At 39.9% G+C, this 12,243-nt stretch overlaps 1 protein-coding gene across 1 annotated transcript; it reads right to left on the bottom strand.

Annotated features, from left to right (window-relative positions):
* Positions 1-447: 447 nt before the first annotated feature.
* Positions 448-10,129, bottom strand: LOC137036207 (ras and EF-hand domain-containing protein homolog). The gene is made up of 2 exons (XM_067410242.1): positions 9,755-10,129; positions 448-954 (listed from the first exon to the last, which is right to left on the bottom strand). The coding sequence occupies exon 2, from the start codon at positions 934-936 to the stop codon at positions 448-450; it is 489 nt and encodes a 162-aa protein (XP_067266343.1). The 5' UTR covers positions 937-954; positions 9,755-10,129.
* Between the last annotated feature and the right edge of the window lie 2,114 nt (positions 10,130-12,243).

The raw sequence follows: 12,243 nt of genomic DNA on the forward strand, positions 1-12,243 counted from the left end.
TCCTCCTCTCCATCCCTCGCTCATAGAAGAGTGGTTAAAGATCTTCAAACGTCATCAGAGAGGAAACGCCATTGCAGAGCAGAAGCACATTTTCAGATTTTGATTAAAGATTACTACGACAGACAATTTTCTTCTGTGTAATAACTTGCGCGGATTAATTGTTCACCATAAGATTAGTAATGTGCGCTAACAAAGTAAACAATTTTGATTTCATAACTTTAACCCTCTGCAAACCTTTTGATGATACATGATAAAATGATTCCACATAATTTTTTTTTTTTGGTTAATTTGGGAACATTTTATTAAAACATTTTTTTGACACTTTTTTCTTTCCTTAGCATACAGAATCAGAGAAAATTATCCACATAATTATTCACATCTTTTCAAATACGTCAAAGAGAGGGAAAATAAAACTAAAGTAAAACTATCGACATGTCAGCTGAAATCTCACAGCTTCAGCGTTTTCACTGCAGTCATGTAATCCTTTATAACTGGGATTTTATTTAGAATATAAGAAAAAACATCTTTGATCATTTTTAAGCAATCCACAATTGTTTTATAATAATAGACATCCTCCAACTGATTCTTTAGCTCAGTGTTTCTCTTCTTCAGCTCAGTGATATCATCCTGCAGGTCTTTAATCAGATCTTCAACATGTTTCTTTTCTGCTTTCTGCTGTTCTTCCTTCATCTTCAGCTTAGAGATTCTCACATTCAACTCAGTGATTTTCTTCTGCAGCTCTTTAATCAGATCTTCAGCCTCTTTCTTTTCTCTTTTCTGCTGTTCTTCCATCTTCTCCAGCTCAGTGATTTTCTGGTTCAGCTCTTCATTCAGATCTTCAGCCTGTTGCTTTGCTGCTTTCTGCTGTTCTTCCATCATCTTCAGCTCAGTGTTTCTCCTCACCAGCTCAGTGACTCCCCACTTCAGCTCAGTCATGTCCTGCTGCTGCTGTTTCTGAAAGGATCGGTTCAGATCAGAGAATATTTCAGTTATAAAAAGATCAATGTAATGATGTTCAGTTATTCATGTAAAGCGTTGTTCAACAGTGTCCAATTAACCAGCTAATAAGCTATTATTATTAATTCATTAACTGTTCAATACGTTTTATTAGGCACTATACTGTAAGCTATACATATTTTAATTCATATCCGAGGCCCTGCTACACCTGGTTTTAAGATGCGTTTTGGTCAATCGGATGACAAATGGACAAAGCTGAATACAGGAGTAAACGGGGTCTAAATCATTTTGAGCTTTCCACTTTTGACAGCAACAGTTTCAGCTTTTTCTTGTTATTTTTGGGGGAAATTAATGTCACTATTTTCACTTAATACTATTATAGTTTTTGTTATTATTTTGAATCCGATTAAACTTTTATATTTTCTGCTTTAATTTTTCATTATGTTTTAATACTTTATTAATTAAGTAAGTGATGCAGAAACCTGAGGTCCAGGCCATGATGACGTTGAAGAAAAAATATTTATTCATTTTTTTATTAAATTCAGCCTCACACGAAAACTTCAATTGATAAAGAAAATATTTAATAAAACCACAGGGTAAAATAAAAATCAGAAATCTAACATCTATGATAAGAACATTCTGAAATCTGAGTAAAGTAGTCTGCAAGAAAATCATTAGAAATGGTGCCAACGAGACAGCAAGATGCAGGAAAGGGTACCAACTGAGAGAACGAGTCAGGTTTTATACCCTAAGATGGGGAAAAACTTACATCACCCTTCCAGGTCTTGTTTGGATAGATAAGAAAGGTCAGAATGAACCTTTCCGTTGTTTTGGAGGATTTAAAGAAATTCATGACATTTGATGATTTCCTGCTATCCAAACAGTCATTGGGTAATTATTATGGTCTCGTGACAACTGACATTATCAAATGGAGTAAAAACACCCAAAAATAGGCCCAAAAAGGGTGGGTATAACACCTTCATCGGAACAATAAAATAACAAGTTAACATTTTTCAAAGATTTCCTTTCATTTCAATACAGAGATACAAAATATTATTGCAGAAAAGTACAACATGTGATCAAATCTGAGAACATCTATGCTCTGGTAAAATTTTGGCAGGAACCCAACTCAATCACAAAGGGACCAAACCCTCTTTTAACCAGAAAACTGAAAGTTCGCTTGGAACTTCAAAGTCACAGAGTTCAACAGGTGAAAGAAGCACGATGAAGATCAAAATAACAAAAGATCATAATATGGAGTAAATATGTGGATATACTTGAATATAAGTGAATATATATATATATATATATATATATATATATGAGTAATTTAAGTATGATTTATACGAATACTTGAAATCATAAGTAGCATTGAAAATCATAAGCAATAATGATAATGAGTGATTAATAATGATTAATAATGAATGATTAACACAGAATATGAATTAATGAATAAATGAATATTGACCATTTTGGATTCACCAGTAAGTAAGTATGTTTAACTATTATTTTTATATTTTTTTTTTGTTGTTGTTGTTGTTTTAGACATGTCTGTTTAGTTTGTATACATTTTTTTTTCAGTAGTAACATTTATTTCAAGCAATGAGAATTTTTTTTTTTATGGTTTTAGTTAACTATCTTTATATTGAATAATATATCAAATAATGTTCTTAGTTTTTCCTTCCTGAAGCTACAACAGTTTACTTTCAATCAAATGAAAATAAATATAAATATATGTAAATAAATATATAAATATATTAAATTTGGTTTGTGTAACCAATTAACAAACAGGGGCAATTGATATACATAGGCTACTGCTTGACTTTGATTTATGAACAAGCCGAAATACAGCGGGACTCTTATTTTGAAATGTCAAGTCAAGTTACCTTTGCTTATATAGCGCTTTTCACAATACAGATAATTAATGGACAGAGATTGTTTTGTAGTTACAACAGCTCTAAGAACAAAAAAATTATCGAGCTAAAGGTTTTTGATTGTTTTTTGATTGAATCACTTTTGTTGTAAAAATTGGAAAATTATTACTTTAGGGGCCTCTTAAATGACACCTTTCCTACTGAAAACCGAATACCTTTAATGTATTCCTGCCGTTCATTTACATGTTTAGTCTAGAGCAGGGGTTCTCAACCTTTTGCAACTCATGGCCCACCAATGACTGTTTAAAAGCATTCAGAGGACCACCTTTCCAAATATGATAGTATGAACAAAGAATAACAGAAAATTCAAAAAGTACAATGGTATACTCCACTGTTAATCTGTTATGCCACAAATCAGCTATATAGATGAAAACTGTCCTTGCATAAAAAAATAAAAAAAAAATTGGCAGGTTTACTCAGTAACTTTTGTGATATCTTTTAGTAACTCCTGGTTAGCTGTTTAGGCTTAATATGTATGAAACTGAAGATATAATAAAAACACGTCACACCACGAGCTTTTCACTGTCTTGTTCTCTTTTTGTCAAAACCAGGATCTCCGTATACAGGGCTCCACCTAGTGGTAAGTTCCAGCATACAACACAGCATACATCACCACTTCCTTTTTTTTTTATTTTTTTTTAAAAAAAAAAAAAAACAACCTTTACTTTAACTATGAACTTAAACTTATTACTAAATCTTATTGTAAATTAGAGTGTCCGAATTGCAATTTAAATCTCCACAACAAAATGACAGATGAACAGAACTCAGTCTCTACTTTACTTTAGTTAACTACTTGCGTACTTAAGCAAGAATAACGCTTTGGAGGTCTAACCACTCTTCCAGAACGTGTCACTTTCACAGTTTCTTCAGCAACATCTTCAGGCAGTGAAGACATCTTTGCGGGACTTGGCACAGGCGGCAAAGCCTGCTTTGTAGCCACCACATCAGGAACACAGTCACTTGTAACTGGACCAATTGAGTCCTGAAAGTGTGAATTTTGGAAACTTAACTCTTTAGTTTTGAGCAGGTGTTTTCGATTTCTTCTGTAGGTTTCTCCACCCTGTGTTTGAACCAGGTACGACCTTGGCTTGTCAAGACTTTTCACCACTACAGCTGGCTGCCAACAATTCTCAGCTCTCAGTCTCACCCTTTCTCCTTCACTCAGAGTAGGCAGGTTTTTTGCTCCACGATCATAGTAGAACTTTTGCTTCAGCTGCCTGTTCTTTAAGCTTTGCTGAACATCTTTGTGCAGTTGCGGCTGTAGCAGTTTACTCGCTGTTGGTAGTCTGGCTTTCAATCTACGGCCCATAAGAAGCTGTGCAGGAGATAACTTCACTCCTGTACTCAAGAAGAGCGATGTAAGGATCTCCTTGACTTTCTTGCACCTTCTTGAGTAGGTTTTTGATGGTTTGTACAGCTCTTTCACTTTGACCATTAGATTGAGGATATCTTGGACTTGAGGTTGAATGTTTGAACTCCCAGTTCTCTCTGAAGTTGTTGAATTGAGCACTGACAAACTGTGGTCCGTTATCTGAAACAACTTCATCTGGAATCCCATGTCTTGCAAAAATTGACTTCAGTGCCGTTATTACATGCTGGCTTGTTGTCTGTGTCAACTTTGCAATTTCAGGAAATTTCGAAAAGTAGTCAACACACAGTAGGTAGTCTGCCTCATTGAAGTGAAAGAGGTCAACCCTTACCTTTGCCCACGCTCTGTCTGGTAAGTCATGACTGACAAGAGGTTCTTTGGTATTGTTCCTTTTAAAAGTATTGCACACAGCACACTTTAACACCACATCTTCAATTTGTTTGCCCATGCCGTGCCAAAACAATACATCTCTTGCTCTCTCTTTACACTTAACGACTCCCAAATGAGCTTCATGAATTCTCTCCAGCATTTCTGCTTGCAGACTTTGTGGAACGACCAGTCTTGTGTTTTTGAACAGCAGTCCTTCTGAGAGCGTCAGCTCTTCTCTGAATGTCCAGTACTTTCTTATTGCAGCTGGCACATGACTGATTTGTTTAGGCCATCCTGTCTTGACTACTGCTACCACCAACTGCAGTTCTCCATCCGCTTCTGTAGCTTTCTTGACTGCTTCAAGTTTCTCTTCTGAAATCGGTAAACATTCTGACAACTGATGTACTTCCAAGTCACTGTCCAGTAACTGTTCTGGTTCTTCCTCCAGGTAGGCTCTGCTAAGCGTATCTGCTATTTTCAACTCCTTTCCTGGTTTGTAGGTTACCTGCAGATCATACGGTTGAAGTTTCATCAACATCCTCTGCAGACGTGTTGGAGCTTTTTCTAGAGGCTTTTTGAACACTGTCTCCAGTGGCTTGTGATCTGACTGCACTTTTACAGGTTTACCATAAAGGTATTGGCTGAATTTCTCACACCCATACACAATGGCTAAAAGCTCTTTTTCTATCTGAGCATACCTTTTCCGGCAGTCAGTCAGTGATCTCGAACCATACGCTACAGGATGTCCTTCTTGCAAGATGACAGCACCTAAACCCTCTGAACTTGCATCTACAGAAAGAGTCACGTCCTTGCTGACGTCGAAGAATCTGAGAACTGGGGCATTGCTCAGTTGTGATTTTAACATCTCAAAACTCTTTTGCTGTGGAGTTTCCCAGTGCCACCCCACACCGCTTTCCAGAAGCTTCCTCAGTGGCGCACTGATCTCAGACAGGTTTGGAACAAATTTTGCAAGATATTGCACCATGCCAAGAAACCTCATCAAGGCAGCTTTGTCTTGTGGCTTAGGCATCTCCACAATTGCTTTGATTTTGTCTTGGTCTGGCTTCAAACCTTCTCCACTCAGTACATGCCCTATGTACTTTATTTCAGACATTCTGATCTTGCATTTTTCCCGATTTAATTTCAGATTTATGCTCCTGATTCTCTCTAGAAGTCGCCTGAGCCTCTGATCATGCTCTTCCACATGTTCTCCCCATACGAGTATGTCATCCATGATATTCACGACTCCCTCCAGGTCCTCAAGCCTTTGTGCTATGCACTTCTGGAAGACTTCTGGGGCTGATGATACACCGAATGGTAGCCTCTTAAAACAGTATCTGCCAAAAGGTGTATTAAATGTACAAAGCTTAGAACTTGCTTCATTCAACTGAATCTGCCAAAACCCATGGTTAGCATCCAATACTGAAAAGACTTTGGCATTCGGCATTTCACTCACCACTTCTTCAATTGTCTTGAGTGGAAAGTGTTCTCTTTTTATAGCTTTGTTCAAATCTTTGGGGTCAATGCAGATTCGTAGTTTGTTCGGCTTCACAGTCACCATACTATTGACCCAGTCTGTTGGCTCTGTCTGTTTCTCGATCACTCCTAGACTTTCCATTCTATTAAGTTCTGTTTTTATTTTGTCTTTTAGCGCGACTGGCACTTTTCTGGGAGGATGTATCACCGGAGACACTGTTGGATCAATCTTGATATGATGCACTCCAGGTATGCACCCCAAACCATTGAAGACATCATCATATTCTTTCAGAATGTCAGTGTTGTCTTCACAGTCCACTTTGTAGACTCTTTTGACCAGTCCTAACTCTGTGCACGCAGACCTTCCCAGGATAGCAGGTGAGTCTTTCTCTATAATCTGAAACTCAATCTCAGCTTCATTATCCTTGAACTGGCAGATGAGCTTTACTTTACCCTTAGGCTCCATCTTGTGGCCAGAGTACGCCACTAACACGCAGTTCGACTTGCATAATGTCACGGATTTTCCTGCAACTGCTCTGAAGTCTTTATAAGAAATCACGTTGCACTCTGCTCCAGTATCCAGTCTAAAAGAAAGTGCTTTTTTGTTTACTTCAAGTGTTTCTATCCACTTGTCTTTTTCAACAACTGTGGCATCCGTTGCTTTATTAACCTGTCTCTCGGGTTTCTTTTCAGTCTGCTTCTCTTCAAGGGCACCCACGAACAGTTCGGTGTGATCTTCTTGTTCAATTTCATGAACTTTTCTTACTGTGAACCTTGTTTTGTCTTTCTGTTTTTGCGTTTTGCACATCCTTCCAAAGTGATTTTTTCGGCGACACACTTTACATATTTGTCCATATGCAGGACACTTCCTCAGTTCATGCCTGTAACCACATCTGGTACACTCCTCTTCTTTCTTTGACCATGCTTTTTGAGCAGAACTATTCTCAGGTGACTTCTTTGTTAGCTTAAGCTTGCTAATTTTATTCACAGTCACTTCTGTTTCCTCGTGGAGTGCTTTAATTTGGCTTTTAGTGACTTCACTCGCTCTGCAGATATCCACAGCTTTGTTTAGATCAAGATCCGGTTCTCTTAAGAGTCAAGCTCTTATTTGATCATTGTTTACACCACACACTATGCGGTCTTGGATCAGTGATTCAGTCAACTGTGCAAATTCACATTCTTTGGCTTTGTTTTTTAACTCAGTCACATAAGCATCAGTCAATTCAGTCGGTCCCTGAGCACGAGTGAAAAACATGTGCCGTAAATATGTTAAATTTTTCCTCGGTTCACAGTAACACCTGAATTTTTCTTTCAGTATTTCATAGTCATTTGCTTCCTCCTCTTCAAAATCCATGGTATTAAATACCTTTATCGCTTCATCTCCTGCAACATGAAGAAAAGTGGCACATTTTATCTTGCCTGATTTCTCGGATGATAAGATACAACTCAAATTTCTGTATCCAGGTTCGCCAGTTTTCAGCAGTATTTCCTTCAAAGCTCAGTTCGTTTGGAGGTTTTAGCTGGTCCATTGTGAACTTCTGACACCATGTGATATCTTTTAGTAACTCCTGGTTAGCTGTTTAGGCTTAATATGTATGAAACTGAAGATATAATAAAAACACGTCACACCACGATCTTTTCACTGTCTTGTTCTCTTTTTGTCAAAACCAGGATCTCCGTATACAGGGCTCCAGCTAGTGGTAAGTTCCAGCATACAACACAGCATACATCACAACTTTAACAATTTATTCTTGTAACAGGGCAGGTAGGACCAATGACTGGTTCAGACACACAAGGGGAACACTCTTTCAACAAATCAATTAATAATAACATGTTAAACTACCTGTAACATTCTCTCTATTCATTTACAGAAGTTCATTCACCCCAATTTACGTAATTTATCAAATACTATTAGTGATATGAACATGACTGTGCGTATATATGTATACACATATACATCAGATTTCATTAGATAGAATACAAGCTGGACCAGACACAGGGTGAAATTACCGAGGTCAGAAAATGTAGTTTGCTAGGGGGGTACAGGGGCATGCTCCCCCGAGAAAATTTAGATTTCTTTGGTGTACATATGTGCATTTTTAAGACGTTTTAAGTCCAACAAATTGGATAACAATAGCTTTAAAACCATGTCAACAACATGCACAGTTTTGAGGCAGCTTTAATCGCATGTGTGGTAAATTCATGACTTAATTTACAACAGATAAACGACGGTCATTGCTCGTAGTTTCTTTTGCGCTTTATTTAAGCTATAATAAAGTAATTATGCAGCGCGCGCCGGCGCATTTGCGCATGCAATTCTTGAGTGCGCGTCGTGAGCAGTCGTGTTAATTTGACCGACATACAGACATAGCCTGACAACATCTCATCTGACCGCAGTTCATTTTTGTTCACTGAAGCTCCTTTTCCGCGTTTGACTTGCGCCTGGCGCTGAGGCGAACTCTGAATGCGCGTCTGAAAAGTGTCCCGTTAGTTGTGGTCGTAAAGAGACAGTTCTATATAAACGCAGTGTTTTACTCGACCGACCGTCTGCTAGCCGCCTCACGTTACAGAAGTCAGATAATTCCCAACACATAGAAACTCTTGCACCTAGATATTATCACATAGAGACTGTGTCTGTACCCCGAATTAGTAAAAACTATAAACTTCCAAACCCATTTAATGGTAAAAATTGATTTGATGTTCAACAAATAAAAAATAGAGAGGAAATAGTCGCTGGAATCCTTACCAGGCTGATCAAAATATGGAATATAACTGTTAAAAAGGCCATTATATTCATAAGAATAATATGCCTTGTGATATAAATCTCTCTCTCTCTGTTTGCCGAGATTGAATGATTGACACACAGCATCTAGCACAGCAGCCAATCGGCGCTCACGGATTGACGTGCAGGCGATCATCCCGCCCATAGCGCTTAGTGCAAAGTTGAAAGCGAGTCCGGCGGAGCGCTGACACAGATGCTGAACTTTTCTGTTTTATATATTATATAGTTTTATTCATTGTTCGGGTGTTGTGCGTCTATTGAAAGTAAGTGCATTATATGTGATCTTTGTAGGATCGTTTGCGTGTTATGGTATTCTATTTGCTTTTATAAAGTGCGTCACTATGGCTAATGATAAGAGATTATTGTATTTAGCACGGTGTTACTCTGTATATATGTTACCTTTATTTACACTTGCTTATACTGATGTTGTGTTTGTATATTTCGTTTGTATTTCGGTGCAGTTTACTCGTCTAAGTGCTCATTTTCGAGAGATTCTAAGTTGTAAACAACTTAATGCGCATGTGCGCAGAACATGTCCAGACCAAGCACCGCTATAGAACAGATTAAGCTGTTTTATTGTTTAACTTAACGTGCATGACATACCTAATTTGTTTTCTTGCAACTATTAATCCTTTTAATTCTGTATTTTGCTAAATATACATTGTGTATTTGTTTTGAACAGTCAATGTTAATTTTATGTATATTTATTTTACTCTGTATTTTCTGTTTTATAGAAAAACCACACACACAAATACTGAAAACACCCAACTAAGACAACTCCTCAACTTTCTACTAATAACTGAGTTGTTGTGGTGACAAATAAACGGGTTACTCCCATATTTCAACCATTTTGCTTACGTCTCTTACCGGACACCCTGTGGTGGGTTTCAAACCTAACCAGCAATATACTCCAATGAGAATGTGCTACCAACAGCTAACTCATTTTTTCATGGTCCTTCGAGCCGGAGTGAGACTTGCTGCAGGCTTTTAAGATGTCAACATATGCAGAAGATGAGCCAACTGGGCGTGTCAGAAGGAAGACTGCCCTTCCCGCCCGATATGAGGATTATGATCTCACTGGCTTTGCCCTGCCTACGTCGTATCCAGAACCCGTGTCACCACGCACTCAGATAACCTCCAACCTGTCAGAAGGTGAAGACCAAGAGGAGGGCGCAACAGCATTTAGTCTTCCACCGGTTCCAGGTGATGACCCTCACAGTTCAGAAGAGTGGTCCGACACAGACCCAGGCAGGTCTGAGAATGCTATACTTAAGCAACGAAACAGAAATCTCCGACCAGCAAATGAGAACATGCGTCACACTGTACAGATGATGCAACAGGAAAAGGATGCATTGCAGCAGACAAATCAGCAGTTTGCTCAAGAGCTCTCACAGCTTAAGTGGCAGATGCAGCAGCTACAAATTCAGGTTGATCAACAACAACCTCAGCCCCATTCATCTGCCATTCCTGCCCAACAACCTCATCCTAGCAAACCTATTCCTGCACCACGCCATGTTAAGCACGTGCAGCCTGCGGCCAGAAGCTTCGGGCCAGTACCAGCACCACGCTTCAGGCGAGGCAGTTATTCAAGTCAAGAACAATCTCCAGCTTTGGTGACTGCTCCCAGAGACAAAATGTACTCTCCCTATGACATTCCAAGTGCCCAGCCAACCAGTTGGGGGCGCCAAAGGAAGAGGAACGCTACCACCATGACCGTGATTATTATCTCTCATACCAGCGGGAGTATGAAACCTCCTCACCTTATGATTCTGCCTGGCGCCACAAAATGCCCCATAGTTCTCCAAGTCAAGTACCTCAGTTTGAGCCAGAGTCAATGTACAGAGGCCCTACTCCCACCATACCAGACTTTGTACATCCAAACCCGAGAGAGTTTTCACGGTTGAAGATCGCCTTAGAGAACACACTTCCTGCTAGTGCCACGGAGAGGTATAAATTTCAGATTCTTACAGACCATCTCAAGCTAGAAGAAGCGTTACTCATCGCTGATTCGTACAGCCATTCTCAATACCCCTTTACAAGAACGATGGCCGCGCTTGACCAGCAGTATGGTCAGCCACACCAGCTTGCATTACAACGAATAGCAGAACTTATGGATGGCCCAAATATCAGCAGTGGGGACATAAAAGCATTCAGACTGTTTGCACTTAAAGTTCGGTCGCTCGTTGGTATGCTGGGGCAACTTGGAAAGAAGGGCACCTTTGAATTGCAGTGTGGCTCCCATGTCTCCAGATTATTGGGGAAATTACCACATGATCTCAGGTCAAGTTTTCGCCGATTTGCACATCCACACCGTGTTCCAATTCCAACACTTCTGGATCTTTCTGAATGGTTGGAGTACGAAATCCAAGTACAGGAGGACACGTCAAGATTTGCAACTAGCCAACGTAGAGGGCTCACTGCACGGACCAGAGAGGTAATCAAAGAACACAAGCCCTTTAACAAGAATGCAAACATTTTGCTCAACACTGAGAAAGCCCTGCTTGACACAAATACCTCAGCTCCTACTGTGAAAACTGTTCCAAAACCCTACTGCCCCTACTGCGATCAAACTAAGCACTCCTTGAATAACTGCTCAAATTTCAAGCAACTCACTACAGATCAGAAGCGGAACTGGGTCAAGGAGAACAGCCGGTGTTGGCGTTGTGGCAGGAGCCATCAAGCAACGGAGTGCAGTCTGAAAATGCGCTGTAAGCAGTGTAACGGTCGACATCTGCTTGTTCTTCACAACATTACAGTGAAAAGTGCTAAGAGCTTACAGACTGTGCCAATTGAAGCTGCTTCCACTCCTGCAACCAACTCCTGTCTTCTTAATACCATGAACGAGATTCTTCTCATTAGAAAGCCTCCTGCCAGCCGAAAAGTCCTGCTGAAGATAAGTAAAGTAATACTCAGGAATGGAAAACACCACATGACTGCCTATGCCATCCAGGATGACGGGTCAGAAAGAACCATCCTTCTTCACAGTGCTGCTCAACAGCTTGGCCTCAAAGGTAAACCAGAAGACCTACCGCTCCGCACAGTCAGGCAAGAGCTCCAAGTCCTCAGTGGTGCAATGGTGTCATTCTCTATCTCTCCCCTCTCACAGCCCAAGAAGGTGTTCCACATTAAAGGTGCATTTACAGCCCAGCAGCTTAGCCTGGCTGAACATACACATCCAGTCAAAGCTTTAAGGGAGAAATATCACCACCTGAGGGGTCTTCCACTAAGACATCTAGAGACTGTGCGTCCTGTGCTGCTCATCGGGTCTGACTACCCCCATCTGATTACTCCAGTCGAGCCGGTCCGCCTTGGACCACCAGGGGGGCCTGCTGCTGTTAAGACGCGGCTTGGATGGA

The sequence above is a fragment of the Chanodichthys erythropterus genome, chromosome 14 (genome assembly GCF_024489055.1).
Source record: "Chanodichthys erythropterus isolate Z2021 chromosome 14, ASM2448905v1, whole genome shotgun sequence".
Taxonomy (NCBI): Eukaryota; Metazoa; Chordata; class Actinopteri; order Cypriniformes; family Xenocyprididae; genus Chanodichthys; species Chanodichthys erythropterus.